The following is a 27718-nucleotide window of genomic DNA, read 5'->3' on the forward strand; positions in this document are numbered from 1 at the left end:
ATTTCAGAACAGCCAAAACATTGGAAAAAAAGCCTCACCCTCAAAGCAATAAAAAAATTTGGCTGCTGTGCCATTATGAAATGGCTATAATTTTGGCTACAAACATTCCTATTTACTACCTAAGTAGCCTCACTACTCATTCCCATCACATGTACTGTGACAGAGATCACATCTGGTGCAGAGCTGTTAGAAATGGCACAATTCAATACTTGGTAAGGATATAGAGCTCCTGCTGCATTAGAGTATTAAGAAGCATATATATTTGTGTGCTAATCCTTTAAACAATTTGCAGTGTTTTGGCAATTAAAGTCTGCTTTGGTGCTCAGAATTATTTTATTTCTATTTGATACAATTTACTCTTTTCACTCAAATCTGAAAGTGATTCTCCACACACAAAACCACTGAAAAACGTTACCATACACAATGCCAGGTGTAATTAGCACTAAATTAACTCACCCCTTTATCTCCTCTTGTTTTGGAATTGAATTTCACTGTCTTTAAACGGGCTCGTTCTTTTTTCTCAACTCTGCCACAAAAACACACACAAAAATGTCAGAAATCAGCAAAACTCCAGAACTTCAAGTTAGCTCTTGTTACAGCAGAAGCATACTGGTGTACCTTTTGTTGGACCTATTTTATTGCTTATCACACTTTCAGAAAATGGAAGCCTGCTAATGGAAAACTGTCATTTCTCAAGTGATGCTCTGTGGAATTATTTGGAAGTATATTATTTGGAATTATGTGGAAGTATTTTGTGGCTATACATGTTCAATAAATCCAGAGAATGCAAAGAGGAAACACAATATAGTAAGTGAACAGCCTCGATTATCAATCAATAGCAGATACTAAGATTCAGAGCACCTAAACTCTTATTTGAGTCTCCAGTATGCCAACAAAAACCTCATCTCCATTGGCTACCAAAGAATGTTTTTCCAGTTTTTCATGTTCTGGGTAGAAAGAATTCAGGATAGTGTCATGACTTGAATAAAATTCATTCACACTTTGCACCTTTTCATAAATGGTTAATTATCTGATATTAAACCCACAGCTTACAGTGAGAACAGAAGTGGATGTGGACCACCTTTATTAACTTCAGCACACAACTCCTAGGGCTACATGGGGTTTTAATAAAGGTTTCATTGAGTAAATGAGAATCCTACTACAGATTACTTAAAAACAAAAGAATCAAAGAAGTGGCTGATGTGGTACAGAATTAACAAGAAAGAGAAAAGCATATACAATATTTATATTAATCAGATGTTTCATAGCAGACATTTCCAAGTCAATGAAGTAAGCCATACCTCCGTTTGCTTGGGATAACTCCAATTTCATCACTTTCTCCATCTGGAGTTACCTGTCGTGCTTGCCACCATTCATCATCAGAAGCATTAATGACATGGAGAATATCACCAAATTTGAAGTTCAAGCCTTGACTCGGGAGGCCACTGTCTTTAGTCTTGTCATAATCAAAAAGAGCTCTACATTGGAAAGAAAGAATTAAACATATAAAAAAAGGCAAAAAAACCCAGGAGACTATGAATAGCACAAAATATGAAGCAAGCTGCCTGTATTATTCATAAATGATGGCATCATTCTGACAGGTACTTATAAGAAGGCTGAACACACTCTCATACACGCACAGAATGTGTAGCACAGTACCCCCAGACACTTCTAAGCTTTAATCAATGAGAAAAAACTTGATCCAGAGCAAACCTTTAGTGCTTTACAAAAGCTCTACAGGAGACACCTACTGCAATTCAGTAAGTACTTTGCACAGAGCAAGTTACATGTCAGCCTAGGATAAAAACAACAAGTATTTAAAGCATAGAGCACAGTCAAAAGTTCTGTAAAATACACTTCCATATCAAGTTATAAATTTAAATTTAGTAATTTAGTACAGTTTAGTACTGTCTTTAAAATAAAAGTCAGTATCGTCAGTTCACTGGAAAAAAACCCTTAGAAATATATCTGCTCACCACTTTGTACTGTAGTACCCAAAGGCAGAGAACCTTATGCACATTCTTTTAGGAATTTCCTGACCATTTTGAGAGAATCTCACCCTTTTTCCGAAGGTAAGCCTGTTTTCAAATAAAAGGCACTCACAATTCCTGAGCAGCAGCTGCATGACTACAGTTTTATTAACATTCCCTCTGGCAGCAAGACTGGTTTATGCAACTGACTCCTGTTCCCCTTTTTGCTTAAGAAAGCACAGTTGTCTGGAAAGGCACATGGTCCACCATGATATGGAACTGATCTGGTTTACAAGTCATATCTTTTCTGCCTTTTGGATCATTTTATACCTGGACAAGTTCCCTGAGGAAATGAAGATATCTGCAGTCTGTTTCTCCCTAGCACAGCTGAGGGTTTAATGAGGATGTGGAAATGAAAGATGACAGGAGTCTCTTGGCAAACAGCAAGAGATACTGCTCAGGTTCTGCTTTCTGAAGGACTTCTTTTACATTTGAAAATAGTTCATGAACCTCACCTATGTGAAATAAATGCTTGTATGACACAGTCCAAAAAATCCTCAACATTATTTAATCTGCCAGCTCATGTGTTGTCAGTGCTGCACTTTCTGAACAATACCTGAATTCAACTTACTCGATACCAAGCCAAAGTAGTACCAAGAGATTACACTGTGATGATTTAAAAGGGTGTAATTTTCCTTGTCCAAATTCAGCTTGTTTCTTCATTCTGAACACTGGTCTTACATACCTTTTTCTGCTAGATTTTTAATATCACAGAACATCAAAACCTGTTTGCTCCAAAACGTACTTCAGCTTTGTGAATTTTGCTTCCTCAAGCACTGAGTGATCTGTATGTGTTCATAACCAATAACAAGTTGTTTACAGGGAAAAAACTCAAAATATTCTGTCATACCAATTCATTTTCAGCATCTATTGCAAAACCAGAGCTGCTTAAGATAACATACCTTTCTTAGGCTATAAAATATTTTTTAAAAAAATCCTAAAGGATTAAAGGTTTTAATAAAGATTTTTAGAATGTCTAAAAAAAGATAGAAATTTTTAAATGGCTTCAAAATATTGAAGAACCTTATACTTAAATCTGTAGTACCTTTAGTTTAAGTTTATAACGAAATTCAGACCTTCAATTTTGAAATACCTTGGAGGTTGAAATACCACTTTCCTTAGCAGTGCAACCTTCATAATAAGATATTTTGGGTTAATTCCACAGCATACTTAAGATAGATATCCTGATTATTTTTTTTTTTTTTCATAATCAAAATAGTGCAGGTAAGAAAAGGATACAGATGGGAAGTAGCTATTCCTCCACATTTATTCTGCACGGTTGTTCAAGAAACACTCTGGACAAATATCATTTCATATCTCAAAATAAACTGCACATAATCCAGTATGTACTTTCAGTGCAGATTCAAGTTGTATACATTTTCACTGAATTAATTACATACATCGTGACATTTATTTCCTGAGATTTCTTGTTAGCATTCAAGCAATGATTTCTACCAGCTCCACTTTTTACTTCTATTTTTGAGTTTGCATATAAATTTATAAAAGCTGTGAGCTTGGCCTAACAGCATTAACATATATGTTGACTGCATGAGAAAAAATGCTCAGGAGTGAAATGGAAGCAGAAATGGATAAAGCCATTATTGCCAACATTTGCTTTTCCCACAAGATAAATGGTTACACAGAGCAGGTTTTGCACAATTAAAGGCAGTTTCATCAAACACATTTTCTCTGGTAAAGTCACTTCAAGAAAAATAATTTTATTGGGAAAAAAAGTCAAAGCTGATGAAAATAGTTGTATAAAAAGATCATTTAGGGTGTCACATAATAGTGACAAAACTATGCAGCTAACATTTATAGGAATACCAGGAACTGCTAATGATCCTGTAAATGACCTCAAAAGCAAACAGAATTAACAAGAATTTCTTTTGATTCCAAGTGACTAACATGGCTTTTCCTGTATGCCTGGCACATCATCAACCAAGAAGTCACTTCACAGCCCAAATGATGCATTTATCAACAACATGGAATATAAAAAATACAGTTCTATTAACTTCCTGCATGGGGACTTTCATTACAGATTAAAAATACCATGTATACATTTACTTATTGTAAGTTATAAACACAAATTAACTTAAAAATAAATTTAGCAATCCTCATCAACTACTGCTTTCAATGCAGATCCATGATATTTACTGTAAAGTTCTATTTAAGCTTAAATGGGAAGTCTTAAAAAATATTTTCTAGAGAAACCACCAAGTCCTCCTTTTTATTTCACTTTGTATTACTCAGGAACCAAAGAGCACTAAAAAGGTATCTCAGCTCCTTCATCCACAAGTCTAGAGAAATTGAAATTAAGTTGCATATTTCATGAGTGTTTATGCTTCAAAGCCAAAAATGTAATGGCTGTGTAACAATGCCAAATTTTCCAGAGTATCTTTTTACCTGCCACACTCATTACTTTCAGTGTCAGAGGTTGTTGACCAAATTCTACCAAAGCATTTCTTCAATAAACAAAGCAACCAGGAATTCCTTCAGCAAAAGCAGCTCTATGTCTCATTTCATTAAAAATTAATTAATTTTACCACTTCACAATAAATGAAGGTCAGCTTGTAAAGGAGGTTCTCTTTTTCTGAGTTTTTGGGAAAGTTGTTTGAAACTTACTGTTTGAACTCTGAGAATACCATAAAGAAGGCCCAATTAAGCAGCAGACAAGTACACTTAGCCTGCTGCTAATAGCAGATCTTATTTTTCCAAAGGACTTAGGTAAAATTTCTTAGTCATTGTAAAACTGTTACGTTTCTTCAACTTGGAGACATAATCATTTTTGCTGTGATTCAAGCACAAATCAGTGCCATTGTTTGAATTTGGAATGTATTGTGCTGATCAGAAAAATGCACAGAGGTAAATGTAATTTTTGATTTGGAATGCTGCACACATTGCAGACTGAGACTTGCCACAGAAGATGAGATTAAATATGGAACAGATTTACTCTCTCTCCATGTGTTATCACAGAAACCTGGTACCATGAAGGTATCTCACATGTGCTTTTTGAATCTGCAGGTGAGCATATATATCTATATAGATATAGATCAGGTGCAAACCCAGAACCATTCTGAGAGAATCTATCTCAGAACAAAGACCAGAAGAAACATAAAGCAAAATAAAAGAAGACACATCAGTACATCTGAATGAGCAGGGGACAGGGGGAGTGGTGTGGGGGGGAACAGTAGGATGTGCAAATGGAGAGTCAGCTGCTGCTGAATTGCTCTATTTGGATTGCCCTCCAAGGGCTGTTTTCCAAATTGCTGTGCATCATTTTTTGATATAGATACAATTACAAAGAAAAATCTGCCATTTTACTCCAAATTGTATTTTTGGGCAAACACAATTGCCTTTTCCTTAATATTACATGATACCAAAAAATGCTGTTTACAGGCAGACTAGTTTTAAAGATAGCATGTTTACAGGGATACAATGATCTGATTTTATTTCCTAATTTGATTTTGAGAAAGCAGCAGAGATGATTTTCATGGTATTTTTATTTAATAGCTTTTCTGAAATTGTGATTGAATGCCTATAAACATTTTACTGGTGGATTTACCATTCAATTCAGCATTTTGTTACATAACTGGCATCCTTTAAGGCATATCCAAAACCCAGCATTATTGAAAAAAGATAACTGAAGTTATTAAAGTTGGCTTTGAATTTAATTAAAAGTACAGTATGACTATACCAGAGTGACTTATAATAAGAAATAAAGTGGGTAAGTAACATGTTCTGTCAGTATCTAGCAATATGTGAAAATATTCATAAAAGTTACTTCAATGGGGTCAAAATTACATCAGAAACAAGACAGAACAGATGAGAACCCTTTCTGTGCATACTAAGCTGCCTCCCAGTATTTGGCAGCCTTTGGTGTGATGACACAAGCAGATCCCAAAAGCCCTAGCAGCACCCTCTGTAAAGGGATGTGGGTAGAAAAGTACTTTTGTTGGGAAAGTTTTGCATTTTAGATATTTGCACTGACTTATACCAACACTGAATATTGAGCCTCAAAAACTTTCAGTGAAACCAGTCCCCACATGCCAGCAGCCTGGAGAAGGCTGCAAGTTCTGCAGCAGCTGGCAAAGTCAAAAGCTCAGCAACTTCCATCAGTGGAATTAAAGCTACATAAAGAGAAACTGCTTGTCAGTGGGTCAAAATATCAGATGTGTGAACATGAGCAGAAGCAGTTTAGAACCTAATCAGGCTATAGCTAACCAAGAAAATAAAAGCATTTGGAATTGTTTGGGCTTAGGTATTTGATGAGAGCTAAAGCAATAGATCTTGGGATTATGGAAATGAAGATCTTGGCACAATATCCATATGGACATTTATCTACCTGTGGAAATTCAAAGATATGGATAACTGTGGTATCAAGCACTTACCCTTATTATTTAGAGCATTTATTTTTAGAGATTTAAATTTTGACCCCCAAAATATTTAAGGCAAACAGAAGTAGAAAAAAAAAGTAGGCTCAGATCTGAGAAAACAGAATCCAGCTGCTGAAACAGTAGGTCAAAACACAGAAACTACCTGTTAGAGGTAAACTAGCTAAACAAGCTAAACAGAAGCCCTGTGAGTATTTAGCTACATTTGTGTCAAGCATTCAGAAATAGTTACAAAGGACAGTGACTTTCCTCAGCATCAGTGCAACTACCAAGAGGCTACTGACTCAATCCAGAGATGAGCTGATTTGAAGAACCCAAAACCCAATTTATTTTTAAAAATGCAATCCTTTTACCCACGTTCCATACTTGAAACATTATGCTTTATCAGTACACGATAAGCAATGTAGGAGTTGAGTGACACATGAATAAGCTGCACCCTGCCATAATTTCCTTGTGAAACCACCTATTTTCTCATCTGCTTCATGCTCTTATGTTTCCACTTCCTTTCAGCCTCCTTAATGTTTAATTTGATATGAATAAATTAATGAGTTATACTCAGTTCATTTGCTTTGCATTTTCTCTCTTGGTTACCATGGAAAAATATTCCACAACAAAATTCAATCAGATAGAGAAGTAAGGTCCTTTATTAAAGCCAAGAAAACAACTAAAGTAAGCTGAAGGAAATAAGATGGAAATCTGTCAAACCTTAAGAAAGAGAAGACTATAAATTTGAACTCAAGTACTGAACAAGGGAGAATATGAAGACTGCTGTCACAAAACCACAAACTGATCTAAGCAAGTTTTCAAGACTTCACATACACTGACTTAAAGAAGAAATCTATGTTTTTGCTGAAGGATTGTCATCTCTCTCAAATCAAAGGACAAAAAGCAAACAATAGCACCATTCTTCAAAGTTCATATAGAATTCTCAGGGATATTACTACTTTTTCAGCTATATTACATTAATCAGTCTAAATACAGCTTTATTTTTATTATATTTGCATATAAGTATCCCTTTATTAATACTTGGTAAATAATTGTACGAAAACCAAATACCAAAAGAGTAAGTCTAGAGAAAGCAGAAAAACCCAGGAGCAATGCCATGAAAAAGATGATTACCTGACATAGAGGGATCTCTTCTGGCTGGTTCTCAAAGATCCTGATCCTGAGCTAATGCTACTGTTCATCATCTGCTCCCGTAAATCATGGATTTTAGCTTCAAAACGACTGTATTCTGTAACAAAGACAGGCATGCCAATTCATTTCCTGCCAAACTTCAGCAATTAAACTGAAAGAAAATCTGAAATTATTTTGATTAGACAAAGAAAATATACAGGAATATTATACTTCGAAGTTCTGTTATCATAATCTATAGTTCACAGTAACTATTTTTTTCAAATTAAGACAAACATTTCTACTAATAATTATCAACTTCATAGTAATACAAAGGCAGTTACAGATTAATTTTAACCCATGACAGAAAGGAAACTTCGGAACTTATATGTGAAATACACGTTTATAACCAAGAACCACATTTTTTAAATTTTAAATGTTAAGAAATAGAAATGAAAAATGTCTGTACTTCAAAATGACTGGATTTGATTGAGATAAAGAATTTAACACTACAAGGTGGGAAATATGCAAAACATCTTCTGAAATAAGACCATATTCCTCTGGAAGCTCAGGAAAGGAAAAAAAACATCCAGAATTCTGGCATGAATTTCAATCCACTTGTAAATGGCATTAGAGATTCAAATTGCCCCCACAGAATTATGTCCAATGTTAATCCTGGAAAAACGGATTGTGTTCTTAAGCAGCACCGTGTACTAATAAAACTATGCTAAATGCATTTGATTTTAGCTACAAAGGCAGCCAGGAAAACAGTAATTGCTTCTTCAGGCCAAACATCTCCTGAAGTGAGGTACTTACATGCCGTCAGCACAAAATACGAACTCAGAGCAAATAAGTTTTTCCTTCAGCTGAATAGTTTGGACTTCAGGATCAACAAATCCACTTGTAAACCCTTGCTAGTCAAAGGAAATGTTGTGCAGCCACCACCTTCCCCAGGAGACCACGTGATGCCAGATTATAACAAGCCAACACTGGCAGAGCCAGGGCGTGTGTGCCGCGAGCCGCTGCTGGACCGGGCACTGAGCTCTCTCCTGAGCTGCGCCCTCACTCCCTGTGGGCACCAGGTTATTCAGGAAGTGCATGACTGAGAAAGGACTCTAAAATAAAAAATCTTGAGAAAATGTCCAAACTAAGGTTCCTTCAACAGCCACCTAAAAACTGTGAATGTTTTATCATATTATGTTCTGCAGCCCTTTCTCCCCACATACTCATACAGTAAGCACCAATAGCATCTATAATTAACCCTATCCAGATTATGACAATATGAACAGTCTCTTCAATAACCCGAACTTTTGTCCTTTTTAAGGAAAATCAGTAGCTTTTAAGATACCCTAGTTTTTAAAATAGCATCAAGTGTCTGTTTACAAGTGAAGTTCAGATCAAACACTTTACCAGCACTAAACCAAACTGCTGAGGTTGTTTGGCAAGAGAATCAAAACCATTATTTCCACCACTACTGATGCTATCACTAATAACAAAAGAATGTAAGATAACAGGACAGTAACCAAAGAGGAATGTGAGAAAACAACATTTTTTAGAAAGCAGCATTCTTTAAGGGGAAGGGCTCAGATGCAGTGAGAGAACAGCCCATTCCTGCTGTGCTACTGCTGCCCTGCAGGGCCTTGGGTAAGTCACCTCATTTTACTCATTTGTAACCAAGAAACTATAAACCTAAAAGATTTTTGTATGCCCCTGTGTGAAAGCAAAGTAAGCATGGAAAAGATGAGATAATCCCAGTGTCTTGTGCTACAGCCTGTTCAATACTAAAAATATCTGCAGCCCTTTGTAATAGCTACTGGAAAAAATACAAATTTCTGTATCGTGTGATTTTATCGAAGAATCAGACTTCCTCCTATGAAGCACACAGATATAAGAGAGCTACCAGGGAGGCTATTTCCCAGTATTGCTTGACAATATCCTATATTTCATCTGCAGGTTGCTGGTCTTGTAGCTTCCTGAATTAATTTAATTTTTCTCATCAGAACTCCTGGGAAGTAAGTGCTGAATGAGTGACAGGGACATCTGTAGGAGTAAGGAGGAGAATAATTTCACCACAGAGGCTCCTGCCATATGAATAAAGCAAAAAAGGAAACTAATGGGCTGGGACTGAGAAGGCTTTATGTTCAAAAAGAAGGAGTGCCAAGAAATTTCATATTTAGGAGAAGCTTAAGCACTGTGCAGTCAGAATCTGGTATGCTTTACTGATGTAGAGCTAGCTAAAATTTGAGTTACTTTCCTCTTAACAGAAGGTTTTGGGAGGAACAGGATGAATAGAAATCTCACCATCATTTGGTTTGGAGCTAAAAAGTACACAGGCTTTTAAAAAAAGAAACCTTAGTATTAGGTATAGTGCTACTGAAACTAATGCTGGAGACAGAAAATAACACAGCAGCAGGACTCGATAGCACCAGAAAAGCAGTGTTAGTCTGAAACCCAAAGGATCAGCACCTGTGCCCTGTTGACAAAGTAGGGTTGGTTCAACATCAGCTTTAGGAAGCAAAGTGTGAGCTCTGCTCATTTATCTAGAAAGGGTTATAATTTGTCTAGGACAGGTTTTATTTCTATCTCTGTGATTAAGAAGAGTTGGATATCAAGTGTCTTTTGCATCTTCAATCTCATACTTTCCTTCAGCTTATCATGCCTAGATTCTCATAAATCTAAACAACTATTTTCTTTACAATGCCTTTCTTTCTTGGCATAATATATGCATAATAGCCATATATAGTGTATGACAAATTTGATATTTGTTCCCCTAGATCACAGTGAACAACACAAGAAACCCCACCTGGCTGTGACAAAATCATACAATGCACATATAAATATTTAACTTTTAAAGAAAGTTTTGTCATGTCAACATTCCAGAAATTTAGAGCTGGAACAGGCACAGTGAACAAGATGAAAAGGACACTCTGCTTTCTTGGTCAACAGGAAATGAAGAGCTTGGCAGGGAAGGAATGCATTTGATTTCTGGTGTAGTGTTATCAGGGTAACAGAAAAAGCATAAGCTGTTTAAATGAAAAAGTAAAAGTGATTTTAACCCAAATGAAGCAGGCTGGCCACTGGAAATGAGTGACAGGGACATCTGTAGGAGTAAGGAGGAGAACTCCATCTACAAATATGCTTCCAATTTCCACAGCTATCAAAACAATGAGATTCTGAAATACTGTTTTAATAAGAACTATGGTGGTACATAGAAACACAGACACCCACACAAAAAGAAATTCAAAACCAAAAGAAAACTACACAATCCAACCTCTCAATACTTTCAGTAAGAATTTGGTCAGGCTCCAAAACCAGATGTAAATGCAACAGCAGTGAATGAAATCTCACTCAGAATCAACCTTTAAGGTCTTAATTTTAGGAAAGCTGCCACTGATATACATCAAATAAAGGATAACAGGCAGCAAAACTACCACAAAAGACAATAAAATAAGAGCTTTAGAATAAGGGCATCTTTTCTTGACTAGAATTTTCTTAAAGTTCCCAGGAAGTTTAGAGGCAGGGAGGGAACATTACTGACATAGCAGCGAGATCGGGGAAACACAGGCACCTCCTGCTTCAATTCATGGCATTTATCCAAGAGAACCCCACCATCACCAAAGGAAAAAACCCAAAGCCTACTCAGGTTGACACATAATCAGTTGTTAAGAACAGAGGATGAATACATCTGGGCTCAAGTTTAAACTTTAAAATTACACTGGATAAGCAGATGGTGCAAAACTAGACTAAATCTGCTCTATATCTGCATGTATTCCACAGCAAGAAACAAAAAGGAGGGAAGATTAGCAAATCCTAGAAGATTACTCTGACTCCAAGCTGCTAAAGTGATTTTACCTACAAGTTTGTAATATTTTTAATGTCAGTATTTACTTGAACAGAAAATCAGAACTCAAGGATCTGATCACTGAAACTCTCCTGGACTGCCCATCTGATGGGCAACAAAACACAGACCCACAGAAAAATTGTCTGTGCAGGCAGGGGAAGGGGAAAACACAGCTGCAATGGAAATGCATCTGGTCTGGAACACACATTCTAGCAATTGGGCAGGAGAGCAGAAGGCTGCAAAGGGATGGGAACTCAGCACACAGCACAGGAGGAGCAGGGACTGAAGGAAGCCGGGATGTGCACACAGGGAACAGATGGCAGAGACTCTTACATGCAGTGAACCCACGTAGAGCTGAGAAAGTTCACTTTCATTAAAAAAGTATGCCCCTTGCTTCCCTCTTCCCATCTGTCTATGGAAAGCCCTCTTTAGCAGGGCCTACTGGATCTGTCTAAGCAGGACTCTTGTGCTGACAATTTTATATAACTACTGATTTATAGTCTTTTCTCAACTTGCAGAATATTCAGTCTTCCTTTTCATGGTGCCTCCAAAGAGAGAAATGGAGTCTGGTTGTTAGGATGGCCACCATCATACTGATCCTGTATTGACCTTCCATTTTTCTTTTAAAATGCATGGACCACAATAAAAATATCATAAATCATTTTTGAGGAGATATTTTGCTGCAATGCTTTGTCATTTGATATGAACATTGCCAGAGACAGACCAGAATGAATTCCACATGCTGTTGGTGACTTTCATATACTCTAATGTTTAATGAGGTTGTATCTCATTAATCACTTGAAAGACTGTGCCAAGGAATTTCAAAAGATTAGAAAAACTGCATTTGTATTTAGTTAAGAACACCTCCCACACACCCTGGAAAACTCAGAAAGAGACTAGGTCCAGTCACTGCTGAGGTGAATCCACTAAAAATGTTGCTGAAGGCTTAGCAAGCATTCACAAGCAATTTTATTTAGTATATTAAAGAGTAGGAGTGAGGTTTTAAAAGATTAAAACATGTGTAAGCCGCCTTACAGTGACTATCAGGGCTATATATAGCAAAACCCTTTTCCTAATCTTAATGGGTCCAGTTTTGAAAATACTCTAATTGACTAATCTAGATTACTTGCAAATGAGTAGAACCAGGTACAAAACAAGCAAGAACAGAAACCTGGAAAACCAGGGACCACATACCCAAAAACAAGGCAAACCTTTTTTGAGGTATTTTTTAAAAAGAATTTTTCATGTTATTAAATCAGGATGCACTGATCTTTTGAACCACCTTTATTTAAGAAAATCCATGTCCTCATCTAGATAGCAGGGAATCTCAGCCTCGATAAAAAACAATTACTGAAAATTAAGTTTTGCACAAGCATTACTGGCTTCATGCTACCCCAGCTAGGCTTTTGCAGACAGAAGATGTACAATATATTTCAAGATTAATGCTCAGAAAACAATCTTAGCTTATACATACAGAAATAGCACCATTTTCCAGAGCTTAGTTATTCTCTTTTGAATTACATAAATGCAGCATTGTAAATAGAAAAATCAGCCACACACTGGCCAATGAGCAGAGCTCTAACAAAATTTTTCTGTTTCTTCCTTTTTTTTTTCTTTTGAGTCATTTGTTTTAAAGACAAGAGAGAATGAAGAAAACACAGTTTCCATGAATAAAACTGAAAGAATATGTGTTAACTACCTATATGAATAATGTAGGTTCAGAAACAGGTGCTTTACAAAAATACTTTGAAATCTTCTCTTGATGTTTTGGTTCCACCTTCTCCTAATCTTACACTGATCCACCAGATCACCTAAGAACATGAAGCTAATCTGATCACTTAAACATCTTACCACGTTCAGAAAATAAATTATAATTTTATTTTTGGTGTCAGGTGAATCCTTGGAAACAGAAAGGGCTGGTATCGTTTTCTTTCATGACAGGCTTATCTGAATTTTGCCCTGCTTTGGGCTTTGGGGAAAGATGAGTGAATGACTGCTGATGCTCACAGACTTGGCCTGCTGCCTTCTTCAAGGCCCTCCAAGAGCAGGGCTCACAGTTTACATAACTGCAGTTAATGTTGTCCACATCAGCTCAGTTCTGATCTTGCAGAGTATATCTACAATAGAAAGCTTAACCCACTAAATAATTTTCTATCCTATTTCAATCAAATATATTTTCATATTTTTAATATATTTGTTTGGTTATTCTATTATTTTTAAACATTTAAATACACTCAAACTATAATACAGGCATGGCAGCCCACTGGCACTTCATACCTTTTTGGAATGGCAAAACCTAACTTTCCAGAAATTCTGAACTGTGAGGCAACATTATTATTACATTTCAGATGACCTTTTCATTTGAATGAATGTAACAATGGGTATCAATGTGAAACACAGAGCCCTCCCAGAACTGTAATCCTGTGCAGTCCCACACTCCCCCCTTGCTGCTCCTGCCCTCACTACATTCTCTTCAGGCACTCAGGTTGCTGTGTCCCTGCTATGCAGCCCCATCACACTGCTGACCATCCTGAATCCCCACTGCCAGGAGATACACATATATCCAAATTGCTCACTGCTTCCTCTCATTCCTCTGCACCAACATTGCAATTCTCCCTTGCCATCCTGGCTCTGCTCAGTGTGGCACTGAGGTGTCTGCAGAGCCAGGGAGCAACAGGAAAATTAAATGGATCGGAAGCCACTGAATCAAAATGGCTTAAAAAAACAATTTTGTGTACTGAAGCAATATTTCTTGCTTTGAAACTGCCCCAGGTCACAGTATTTCTTTTCCAGTTAAATTCACAGTAAAGAAAAATCCCTTTTTATTCATGAGTGATGTCTTGAAAGGAGGTAGGAATTTGTAGTACCAGCAAAGGAGTAAGGAAAAGCTGCCAAATAAAGATGAAAATGAGAACAACATCCTGACTTCCCAACCACATTTCTATAGGATAATCCCTGTTTCACAAACTCTTGCTCATCTCCTGCTATAGATCCCCCTGCAGCATCCAGGGGACCCTACAGGTCCAAACCCACTGATGTGTCCAACAGGGAGATTCTGTATGACACCCATGACATCCATGTACCACAGAAGGATGCACCAGCACAACCCAACAGGTGAGCAGTTTCAACATTAGCTCCAGGCAAGCTGCAAGATAAAACCTGGAGTCTACAAGGAGAAAGTCTGAGGTCAATTGAGTGCAATTATGGGGGTGCCTGATGCCTGAGCCACTTCTGTAAACAGCACAACACACTCACATTCCATGTTTGGCTTTTACCTGTCCCAAGGAGAGCTGGCAAGCTGCTGAAATTTAATTCAGTGGAGTAGAAAAACTTTTTAAGGCATCCCTCAAATTTACTGAACACTCTTGGAAACTAAAGGGATGCTCAGAAAGACATTTGAAAGAATGTAAAAATGTTTCATAACCAAGGAACATTGTGGAGATTTAAGGGAAAGGAAATTCAGTGGTTACATAATTTAAACCCAAATTCAATAAAATCAATTTCATTCAGTCATAATAGCCTACCCCAAATCCAGTAATTGGGAGTTTAGTTACCATGGATTTGAAGAGAGAGACGTGGAAAATTGAAGCCTTTGCATGAGAAGAGTTTTCCAGTGATTCATTTTTCTACAGCCTAACTCAGGCTTTCCTATGGGAGAACTGCTTGCAAAAATCCTCTTTTCTCAAAAATAGGAGGAGAAAGACAAATGGGAATTTATGATGGGAAAATAGGAAATGTGATAGGATGTAAAACCATAAATTAGCATTCCCCACCACATCTATGAACACACAAACTGTCACATACAATAACAGGGAGTGAAGTGAGCCAGTCCCAAGTGTCTTCCAAATGCTCCTATCATACTGAATCTCTTTACTTAGTTATAATAAACTCTGATGGATGTCTAGAATCTCCTTGATCTGTCCTAGCTGTCAGCATCTTTTACAAAATCCTGCTGGATTCATAAATATAAATAAAATACATGTGCAATACAAGCAGTTATAACTGATGCTCTCCATCTTCATGAAGACATTTGAGAAACACCAATAATGAACAACAACTTTATGAATATTTTAATATCTGTTAACCTGTTTCCAAGTGGCAGAAATAAAAAATGAGGATAATTATAAAAACACACACATACACATTTATTCATAAAAAGTTGACAACACTGAAGAGCCATGCAGAGGACAGACCAAATGTGTATGAACAGAAATATTTGAATATTTGACAATTCTAACACAAAGCCAAAGCAAATATTTCAGAGCCAATGCTGACCTTACTGTTCTTTTTAAAAGGCAGCCTCAGAGTGAGCACTGTTAGAAAATGAATCCTGGACCACAGCAATGTACAGATGGAATATGTGACCAAGATACAGCCCCTGAGACAATACAGGCATTGGCAACACGGGCTGGCTGCAGGGATTTGACCAGGAAGCAGAAAACCAATCATTTGGCCTTAGTATGAACAGAGTTCCTGGGTCAGGGCAGAATGTGATGTTGATGCAGGTGGTGGGGTTGGGGAATATGAAAGCTAATGCTTCAAACATTTGAGTTAGTCAGGATGGGAAAAACATGCCAGAAAAGAAGAAATAAAGAACAACTAAAGTGTGCTGCTGTCAGCCACCTAACAGATGAAGGCAGCAGTCCTGCTCCATGCCCACTCCTGATGGACACTGACACTTACCCCTTGACAGTACTGCTAAAGGAAAGTTTCAAACACACAAGTCTCTGCAAAGAAGATGCAGTGCTGGGCCAACCAATTTAGCAAAATCGGAGAAATTTGCTGATCATCACAGTTCATAAAACAACAAAAATGTCTTAGTATATGTAACACCAATAATAGATGAGTTTACAGACTCAAGCATTTCATTTTAGACTATTAAATTGTTAAAGTTTCAAATAGAGGTATTTAAAATGTGCTGCAGAAATACAAGAGGACAAATATGTCTATTGATGATGTAGTGTTCTGCAGAACACACAAGGATGGTTAATCAGCATCAGCTGCAGTCTAATTTGGACCAGAGGAAACTGCTGGATAAATAGAAATAACATCTCAGTGTGAAACCAAGGAATGAAAACCTGATGGCCTCCATAGGTCATCTGAATCAACACCACAAAGAAGGAATTAGTCTTCTATCTTCCTACTATTAAAGCATATAAAACCACCATATTAAAGCATGAAGACAATTGGAAATATGAAAGAACAATAGGGTATTTCTATTAAATTCTGGATTTACTGGATTAATTTTCATGTTATGACAGTGGCAATATTTACTGAAGAAACAGAAATTCTGCAATGGTGAAAGCAAGAAATGTAGCAAGCCATGGCAGCAACACTTGGCAGATATTCCAATCTGGTCACTTGCAATTATGCTAACATATATGTGACAACATCCATGACATTATTTGTTTCAGAAGAGGTGTTTGCTGGAAGGACACTGTAGATTATCTTTCTCTGAGTTTCAAGTTGTACAAGAGAACTTGAATGTACAAAGCAGCCCTTACCTTCTGGACGGTACTGAGCTACAATAGTCACTGCCTGGCCTGCGTTCTTCAGGGCTGCTGCTGCCTGTTCATGGGTTGCTGATTTTAGATCTACTCCATTTACCTACAAGTAATACAAAAAAGCCCTTTATCAAAATTAATGCTTGTGTTTATCACCACAGAACACACACCTGTGGAAAAAAACTAACTGGATACAAACTAGTTTCCATGCCATGAGTATTTCCCCTGTTCCCAACATTGTTCCTAAATCAAAAGTCAATAAAATCCTCTCTCACATATACTCCTCTTAAGAAATGAGACTATCACAGTATATCAGTGAATATATCAGTGAATGTTCAATTTTCTTCTTGGTTTTAAGAGTGCTTTTTTTCCTTTTACAGAGAAAGGGAGAATGTTACTTTTTGTGATGGTTCAGGGACCCTCTTAGCCAAATAATGCCTACAGACCATGCTGTCACCACACCCAGTGACAGGCAACACCCTCTGTGGATCTGGCATTGTTTTCAATGCAGCAGATTTAAAAATAGTATCACCAAAAAAAATGAAGCAGAAATGTGTGTTCCACATTTTATACCAAGAGCAGTTTTCAGAGCTCAAACTAAAATAAAGATGTGCTTTAACACCAGTTTTAGTAACAGCTGTAAAAAGGACATCATTCCTCTTAAATAACTCCCAAAATACAATGTAATTGTTCAAATAAATGATTCTCTATAAATTAAGTAATTTCACAAAGAAACACAAAATATTTATGACCTTCAATAGTAGTATAGAAGAAGCCCTTAGAGAGGTATGAGATGGAACTTTTTAAGACTAACAGGAGGTTCAGCAGCTACTCCAGGAAGCAAAGACCCCGTTTTAGACACTGCAGCCAAGTGTCTCCATCTCATTAGAAGGGTTATTTCTGAAACCTGTATTCTTTCAATTGAGACACAGCCCTCAGGTACAAGACCAAGATAAGTTCATGTCTTCATTGAATGTCTCAAAGAGGGAAGTGCTATTTTAATCAGGTTATAGATGAGAAACTGAGGCAGACTAAAGTCCTCAAAGGTAGCTTGGAAGTATATTGGCACCTGTTCCATTATCTCAAATTTAGCTCAGTTAATAACATTTTTTGCATATCATTAATTGGTATTAATATGCAGAGAGGGGGAAACTTTTATTGCTGTTTAAATAAAAGAAACAAAGAATCCTACAGAAATGATACGATCTCCTTTCCTAAGCTCTCCACTCAGGTCAGCTGGCCCTCCTGCAAGGATGAAAGAGATGAAAATTCCTTCTCCATCTTCTCCTCCAACAATGTTGAAACCAAGACCTGTTGATCCTCGATGTAGGACAACCTTTCTAGGCTCCCTGGAGGAAAAGAAAGAAATATGAAATCTTAGTCACTAGATATGAGTAAAAGTAAAATAAACAATTAGAAAAGCTCCTAGATGCAAAACAAAATCCCCTCCCTGTTGTTAGGTGAACTGAACAAATCTGCAAGTATGTACATATGTATAAATAAATATATAAATAAATTCCTATTATGCTACAATCCTATTCAGCACTAAATGTCATTACTTAATATTTTCCATATTGTTCAAGAAGATCAATATAGGTTGTGACATTTCAGATACAATTTTCAAATTTAGCAAAGCAACTGCAATTGAAGAAGTTAAACTAAACCAAGTTGTTGCACTTTTTTTCACAGGATCCTCTCCTAACTTGGATGAGGGGAGGAAAGAAAAAATATTGATAAAGCCAGTCAAATTCTAATGCAGAAAGACTCCTTCCAAAAATCTATTATCCACTACTCAATTTATTATAAGCAAAGTATAAATGGTCTCAGAAAAAGACATTTCTAATAAAGCAGAAAAACTGTGCACTGCATTTCAAAAATCACTAGAGAGCACTAAAGAACAATTAACGGACATTAGGTATTTAGAGGTATTAATTATTGATTTAAAGGATAAAGTAAGAAGCTGCTTTCTTTTCCAAAACAAAAAGTATCCTCTAGTCCAATCTTTAAAAGTCACTCATTTTTTGCACTAACTATTAAATCATCTTAAGGTCAATTTCTTGAATTTCACCTCCATTAACTATTATATCCATTTTTTTAAGAGTACTATTCTATTACAAATAAATTACATTGCGAAAATCTCTACACATATTGCTCTGGATCACACCAATACATTAACAAAAACAGAAGAGAAAAGAAAAAGATGCAGTATCTTTAATGAAAACACAAAATTTATAAATCTCTTTTTGGGATGGAGAGTGTAATATGAGAAGGTAAGTTAAAGAAAATCTAAACATTTTCTGAATAGGCCTTACATTTTAGAAGAAATCTAAAAGCTGCCTTTTACATTAATTTTAAAGGAAAGCAATAAAACCATAATGATATCAACAGGACAGAATAATTTTGGCTTATATGTCTACCTAGCCCTAAGTTAAAAATCAGTACAAAGACATATCCTACCTTCCACTACACTAAAATCAATTCTCCAGCTTATTATGCCACTTAGGTTCCAATCCTGGGTGGACCCTGCCTCGGAATCTGAGTGACATTAGCCATATCAGATGATGGTGTGACACAGAATTCAGCAACAGCATACTGAAAGTGCAGTGTAACATCCCTATACTTGCAGAACAGAAGGGCAACAAAATTACAAGAGCTTCCCTTTATCATCAATGATGAACAAAAGATTAATGCAATCTACTGAATCAGTGAAGGAATGAAAGGTCTCTTAATGGGGAAGGATTAAGAGCTCTCCAGCCCTCCTGGATTTAGAATCCATCAAAACAAACCCTTGTCTGTGGGGGCAGGGAGGACCCACACATTGCTTACTTTAAAATAAGAAAATCTCTGGTCTGCTCATATTACCATCCTAAAAGTCTCTGTCAATGCATGCAGCATTTCTAGGGCTTGCTGCTTTTAATGCTATTCTTGGACCAATAAATAAAGAGTGTGTGTGTGTATATATACACATATAAATATACATAGTTTTATCCTTACAACAATGTTTACAAGAGTTAAAAAACTAACATCTATTTCTTGAAATAAAATATAGCATTCCCTAGTATTTTGCCCACTATCACATTTGGGAGCTCCCCTGGTTAGTCAATCTGACACTTAGCTTTGGTTGTTCATTACCTGGTGATCTCATCATCTCCAAGCATTCCCTTGGGAACGGGTGAGTATCTCCCTGGGGATGCTGGGGGCAGGGCCTGTCCCAGGTAGGCAGATGGGCTGATATGGTTATCCACTGGCTGAGAATAAGCTTCACAGAGGGGGAAGGAAAACAAGAAAAGACATTAGGATAATACCAAAAAAAGAGCTGGAGGAAATGAAACAAAGAGGTGACCTCTTTTAAAAACAAACCATAGCAGTTGAAATGATATATTATAATATCATAGTTCTAAAATAGCGTGTTAAATCTATACATTCTCCAGTCTCCTCATTAAGTCAGAAAGCAATTTTTTCAGTTTCATTGTGTCTCACATAAAACTTTTTAAAAAACAGTTACTGTGGATAGTTGAAGCCCATAGGAACAGTCTGGAGATTTATCTGTTTTAAAGCTGTTTTTAACTTGACTGAAGCAAAGTTTTAACTGAACCACAACACACATACCAGAAGAAATTTAGCATCTTAATGATTACAATTGATGGAAAATCTTCTACAACACCAGGAGAATTGTTCCAATAAATAATTAAGAAGGTGCATGATATTTCCAAGTTAGGCACATCCATTTTAAGTGCTCATTAAGGCACAGTCATACCCACAGTTTGCTATTACAAAGAATGTTCTACAATTGGAAATGGCTTTTTCCTGGCGTACGTGCTTCAAACTTTGAGGCTTAAACATGAAGGGTGGGGACTCTTCACAGATTCAGTATTATTAAAGCTGTCAGACTCTTTGCCCTTACTTGCTGTATCTGATGGGGTAGCTGACCTTTGAGGATTTATATAAACCCAAAGCTCTTTAACTGAACATACATGACACAGATTGATGAAGCAATCTGCACATTCTCCTTTTGTTTTTTCCTTTTAAGACATTCTACAAGTTTGGATCATATACAAACTTATCAAGAGTAGTCTTGATATATATATACACACATGATATATTTGCTATTTATATACATATATTCCAAACCACCCAACCTGGGCTAGATTGTGCCTGTATTGTTCTAGATTCCTAGTAAACCTGTGTGCAGTAAATTCTTCACGTGGCATCAGATGCATCAGGACAGCAATGCCAACATTTCAGCAAGCATTAAAATCCACTATTAACAGCTTCAGCAGTTCAAAAGCACACGTTTTGCTTAAAACAAAACCACACAAATACAGTTATTTCGTTTTTTCTCAAAAAATTTTACAGCTAAAGCACAAGAAATTAAATGCGAGACATCATGAGCTCTTTTCCAGCTACAGGAAAATGGGTGTTGATTAAAAAACCTGAACAACTGTTGCAAGTATAGCAGCTCTGTACATTCTGTTCCTGCACTAAATTATCTCATTCCACAAAATGAATTTGAAATTGCTTTTAACAAGCCAATGGTATTCGTAATGATGCATATTTTATAGGAAAAGATTAGATACAAATTCTATATTCATTGGCTTACAGTACTTCTCATTTGACTGTTTTTCAGGTTCTTGCAGCTTTTAACTGCACTGTGTTCAGAAACATACACATCACCTATTACATGTCCTTATTTTTTTAAATTTTTTATCCTTTCACCCTATGACTAAAAGTCAGCTATTGATCAATATAACAGTTTATTATTTCAGACCTGTGGACAGTTCCACAAGAGCACTGGCTGCATCCTTCCTAAAATTTTACATGTGTTACTTGCTTGGAACAGTCTGGTCCTTTCTCAGTGGTGCTCTCAGTGCTATGAAAGCAAACCTCTAAAGGCACAAAGAGGCTGCTCTCTGTGGAGCTCCTGCACTAAACCAAGTCTGCACCTCTCCTGAAACTGCTTCAGATGGAAATTATAGCCAAAGCATTTTCATGAAGAACGTGACAGAAATAAAAGGCAAACCATCACTTTTTGGATCCTAAATGAGGTCTAAACTTCTATTTCCAGGTAAATATTATAACTGATGGAATAGATAAAGGAGCTGTCTTTTGGATGAACAGAAAACTGCATGCATAAAATCAACTTGCTTCGACAGGAAAAGTCAGACTCTTAAGAAGAAATTCCATTTCCAAATCCACCTTTATATAAGACAGTTATAGACGAAAAAATGGAAGATTTCCTATTATTTTCCTATTTCCGGTAAACTGAGGACACCAACCACAAGTATAATTTCTAAAATAGGCGATAAAATTAAAACTTTATTGTCTTTTACTGTTATTACATATTCTTCTCTTCCTGTACTTAGGACATTTAAGAAATGATAAGGCATCCATGTCTAGTGAACACATGGATGCCTTATCATCCCTCCCTTGCAATATTTTATTTCCCAATGCAGGGTGGAAATACTGTACCAACACACAAAAGCACAAAAATACTTTGACATTAATTAGGAGTCAAAAAGCATCACTGATAATGTCTTCAAAGGAGGCCTGTATTGGAAGCAGCCCTCTCTCTCAAAAAACCATTTAGCCACTTTCAAATTCTGAATTTGTACTTTTGAATTAACTACCTAGTCCACAGAAGTTAGCACAGTGAACAATCTATGGCATGTTCTGCACAGTACCAAGTACTGTGCACTGTGCTTTTAGAGATTTCTGATAAAATGAGAATTTAAAAAAACACCAAAACAAGCAAAAACCAACAAAACAAACAAAAAACACCCCAGAAATAAAATAAGCAAACAAAAAGCCCTCCCAAGCGTTCTGTAAGTGAGCAGTTCACAAATAATAGAGTTTCTACCTTAACACCACTTGTAGTAGACATGTTCACAGGCAGCCTCTGTGCACATCTTACTTCTCCTTTGTGGTAGGACTGAATTCCTAAGAACCTGGCTAAAAGGATTCTCATGGACAGAAATAGGAAGGAGGATTGCAAATACATGTCTCAAAAGAGCTGCAGATGAGTAGGTGAAGAAAGAAGCTTGGTAAATGTTTCAAGACTGACTCACAATCCAGATGATCCTAGAAAATACCTCTTTAATTTCTGCCAACTGGTAAAAGCACTTCAGAATCCTCAGTCTAAAGCTCTTGAGCCCTGTACTGCTCTGCTAAATGCAGTATAAAATACTACATACAGGTGCCACCATTTTTTGGTAGGAGTTCCATCTAACTGAGCAGTCTCTTGCAGAAAGCAGAGGCTTTCTGGTTGCAAAAGCAGAATCAGCCTTTGAGGAGACTGATGTCTCCCTTTGAGATTTCCACTGTAAATGTGCAAATACTGAGAGGTACTGGAAAAGCTTTTGTTCTGCCCTGTATTAGAAAAATAGCATTTAGCTCAGAAACACACAGTTGTGTTTTGTAAGTGAAAGACTGAGGAAAAGACTAAACTGATTTCCTGGAATTAAGTCATTAAACACCTCAGCAAGACCTCTGGGTCTGCTTTGGGTTCAAAATTCCAGCAGCAGGTTCAGTCTCCTCACCAGCTGCAATAACAGCCAACAGCACTTTGATCAACAGAGACAGAAGCTCATAGACCTTTGAGTAGAAAAGGCTTTCCTGTTGTAAGGAAAAGAAACAGACTGAAGTTTCATCAAAGAACCCAGCACTTGGCAGAGGAATGTTCTTTGGTCTACCAGAAACAGTGAAAAACACAGTATCTTCAGATAGAGAACTCAAGGGAACTGTAGCTAAATGAAATAAAACTCAGAAAATCTACTCAAAAGTACAGACAGCCCACAAACCTTGTCAAGGGTCATTAAAAGACAAAGAGAGACAAGATGCTGGGAATCTGAGAAAAACTTCCATGACTTTTCTTCAGAATACTTGAGAATACTTGAGTTGGAGGAGAAAGGTTCCCAGAAGCAGCTGCTGGAGCTTGAGGCACATGACAGGGTCAGGAGACTGGCTTTTCTCTTCTCAGTAAAAGGAAAGAAATACACTTCCCACAAAGGATGGGATACTGGGCTGCAGAGAATGCCAGCATCTCTCAAATCATCCTTAGAGGGAGAGCAAACAGAGAGAAACTCTGGAGGAAAGATGGCAATAGGACAAAAGGAGCCACATGTGTGACCAGGCCATTTATCTCTGGTAATGGATGTGACACCAAGTCACACTTACTGAGAAATAAAGGACTCATGGCAAGGTGGCAGAGGACATCCTCATGGCAGCCATGTGGGATTACCCTTGACAGAACCTCCCTGATCTCTCCAGCCATTGGACATGCTGAGAAGGTATTCTTGAAGAAGGCACTCTCTTATGGATCTGTGTTATCATGCACTTGCCTTCAATGAACTGAGCCTCCAGTTCATCCACCATTTGAGAGAAATTAATATCTCTGCATGACAAGAGGTCCAACAACCAACAGCCACCTTTGCCACTGTCATAGATTTATCAGCACTGGGCAAATTACCAAAAGTCAGCTCCTTCTCTGCCTTCCTCCCCTCAAACTTTCTACAGGTTTTGTCTTTGACCCCACAAAAGATTAACATAAATATTCCAATGATTGAGTCAAGGTGCAGTAGTAAGAGATGAGATACTTCAATGTTTGTCACATCCCAATCCACAGCAGTGTAACTACATTACTGCAACATTACCAGGAACATTAGGTAAAAATCAGATTTCTCTTTTCCAAAAAATATGAATTCTAGATGAAATATATGAAAAAACCAGTTATATGGAGAGAGAACAGGAAGTCTACTTTCCAAGGAAACAGTGGGAAAGGTTATTGAACAAACTAGATACAGTAAGGGAAAATGGCTGGTCTCTAATCATAAAATATATGAGCAGAACTGGGGAAGAATCAGTGGAGGCTGAAAATTAGATATGTCAAAGAATGGAGCCTTCCAGAGCATACCTCTAATAACACAGTGGAGATAAAACCTAATTAGCTCCAAATTGCAATTCAATAACCTTACAAATACATTTTAAGATACTGTAGCTATTGCCAATAAATGATGGGCTTATAAGGTACTTCAGTCTCTGTTGTGCTGCACTTTAGCTTCTTGTTCTTTACATACTGCTGTCAATTACATCTGTCAGTCCCAAAGTGTTCCTTTCTTTCATATGAAGTAGTACCTAAACAAATCAGTGCTACATATCAATTGCACATATCTAATGGCAGGAAACAAAGCAATACCTAAATTAAGTCTCCCCTAGAACCATTTCATGTGACAACATGAGTAAAACTGGTCATCCAGAAAAGTCAGCCTATTCAGTCTTGGAAATATGCAGTTATATCATTATCTTCCATTTCTCCAGCCACTAAAAGGTAATAACCCTCTTAAGTGTACTGATATCAAATATTTCTTTACATTGTAGTTCAACCCTGAACTTTCTGGATTTGTATATTTGACTTTGAAAATACTCTTGTCAGTAATACCCTTATGTCAAAAAGAAATTCTTGTAACTACTTTTTAATACAGCATTCACTGGTTTTCCATTCAAATTGTCAATAATTATGTCAAAACTGAAGTCAGATTTCAAGTAAACTTATTGACATAGAATTTTTTAATACATTCACAGGAAGGCACCACAGCAAGAACTCCTCCCTGTTCAGTTTATTCAAGTATATGCAAGTTCAAGCAAAACCAGGAAAACAGGAAAAACATCAGAGCATCACCAACCTCTTAGTTTACAGGACATTGAATTCCCTCACAGTGCACTGCTTTCTACTCTTCACACCCCAAGAGCATAAGACACTTGTTCTCTCCCCTTTTACTCATCAGCAAGTGATGAGTAACACTGAGTGTCTGGGACTGGGCCATGACAGCCACAGAAACACACCTGGAGCCCTGCTGCTGCTGTCTTTTTAGTATATAAGCTATAGGATGTTGTTTGTATAGTATATAATTTTCCTCGTTAATCAACTTATATCAGATTTTTGCCTCATATAATTTTTTTATGCTTGCAACAGGTGAAATACTAAAAATGAAATATGTTAATGCCTTAAAGGGAAAATTAATTAAATCAGAAAGATAAGATGAACTTACAGTTTGTGATGTCAGGAGGGGCATAACTGTCATTCATGAACATGCTGGTGGGTTTTGCAACCTTCAGATAAACAAAGTCAGATGTGTTTTTTAAGGCAGTCACTGCTTCTTCATGAGTAACTTCTTCTAAGCAAACACTGTTGACCTGAAGAGAAAAACAAACATTCTTAACCCAGAAAAATGTACTGTTTTCATAGGACACTCACTGAAGGCTGTTGGAACACTGGCATTGAGAGTCTTTCTTAGGATTCATGTGCCACAGACAGACCTGGTTACATGAAATTATAGAAGAGATGCCTTGTTAAGCATGAGAAGGACAGGTACTTATACAAAAGATTATTATAAACTGTATTGACCACAACATGTTAAAGAAGGCACACATGACAGTGGGGAGCTAATGGGAAAATAGGAAACTCAAAATGCAATAAGTGTGCACACTTACACAGTGTGTTACTGCAAGCATTACACAGAGAGAAGTTTCTTCTAATAAGAATAAACCCCACATCAACTTGTCATGACATAATTATGTTCTAGATCTTATAACAGGACAATATATTCAGGCATGATGTCAAAAAGCAGGGGTCAGAACTTGAGAAAGTCCCAGAATAACTGATTTACATGCCAAGTAACAAGAACTAGTTCAACTACAAACAGCAACTATTTTAAACTATAGTTATTAGAGTGAAACACTAGCACTTCCATTAAAAAAATTCCTTATTGTGAAAGGAAAGAAACTTCTGCAGATAATTCCAGACAACAAAGCAAATAAAGCTTGTTCTGCACTAAACCCAAGGGGCTAAAGACACTTTCATAATTTAACTTAATGTGTAAGAACAACCAAGCTTTCTCAATTGTTAATTGTGGGTGGAAAACTCTATTCCCTGCATCTGTATTCTCTAAGTTTCCTACAAGTTTTCTAGAAGTCTTTTGCTGATATATTTTTAATAGATTTTAATTCCTACCACTCTTGAAGACTGAAAAGTCATTTTGCAGTATTTGGTAAGTGTAGTACAACTTAAACACAGAGATAGAAAGTTACATTCTGCAATGTATGGTTGTGGCTCTCATTTTTCTATCTGGATAAAAAATTTGTGGATTGAGTTTCAGGAAGTTGAAAGGTTTTTTTTTTTCCTTTGTGCATAGAAAAATTCAACTTTGAAGCTATTTAAAGTTTTTTAAAAAAATAACAATGCCATTCAAAAGCATTACAAACACTGAAATGCAATATAAGCAGCAGCTTCACTACAGGCTGGCTAAAGGCTGGCCAGCCACCAGTACAAGGAGTTCCATTCCATTCTTCTATTTTCAGAAGAGAAACAATCCCATTGTATGCTTGTTTACAATTCTGTCACTCAGATCCCAGAAAAATAATAGCAGGCATCAGAAATAAACATGCTGATTTATACAGGTTTTGCATGGAACATTGGGCTGAGGAATAGATTTCAGATTTCCTGATGGAATGGTGTTGAATGATGCAGATTTAATTTTATCACTGATTTCCAGGCAGCTTAACCACAAATTGAATCATGCCCCTATTGAGTCTAAAAGTGAATGACCATTAAAAAAATGCAGCTCTTACTTACAGCTAAAAGTTTGTCTCCAATCTGAAGTTTGCCATCTTTATGTGCCGCCCCACCTTCAATGATTTTGGTTACATAAATGCTGTTGTCTCCAGGTATATGCTGATTTCCTACACCACCAGCAATACTGAAACCAAGACCTGTTTGAAGATAAAGGCATTACTCAAGAAACCTTTTTTGCAATCATTGGATTCAAATTCTTAGGTAAATAATAA

At 36.8% G+C, this 27718-nt stretch overlaps 1 protein-coding gene across 22 annotated transcripts in view; it reads right to left on the minus strand.

Moving 5' to 3' along the window:
* Positions 1 to 27718, minus strand: part of DLG1 (discs large MAGUK scaffold protein 1) — a 141521-nt gene that overhangs the window by 18730 nt on the left and 95073 nt on the right. For all 22 annotated transcript variants that reach the window (XM_077183956.1, XM_077183955.1, XM_077183953.1 and 19 more), the window contains 8 exons: positions 27507 to 27643; positions 25924 to 26068; positions 20012 to 20138; positions 18072 to 18228; positions 16880 to 16982; positions 7541 to 7655; positions 1302 to 1478; positions 457 to 526 (listed from right to left, as the gene is read on the minus strand). In XM_077183956.1, coding sequence (XP_077040071.1) covers positions 457 to 526; positions 1302 to 1478; positions 7541 to 7655; positions 16880 to 16982; positions 18072 to 18228; positions 20012 to 20138; positions 25924 to 26068; positions 27507 to 27643 — 1031 coding nt within the window. The remainder of the gene's footprint in view (positions 1 to 456; positions 527 to 1301; positions 1479 to 7540; positions 7656 to 16879; positions 16983 to 18071; positions 18229 to 20011; positions 20139 to 25923; positions 26069 to 27506; positions 27644 to 27718) is intronic.

Source organism: Agelaius phoeniceus, chromosome 10 (genome assembly GCF_051311805.1).
Source record: "Agelaius phoeniceus isolate bAgePho1 chromosome 10, bAgePho1.hap1, whole genome shotgun sequence".
In the NCBI taxonomy this organism is placed as follows: Eukaryota; Metazoa; Chordata; class Aves; order Passeriformes; family Icteridae; genus Agelaius; species Agelaius phoeniceus.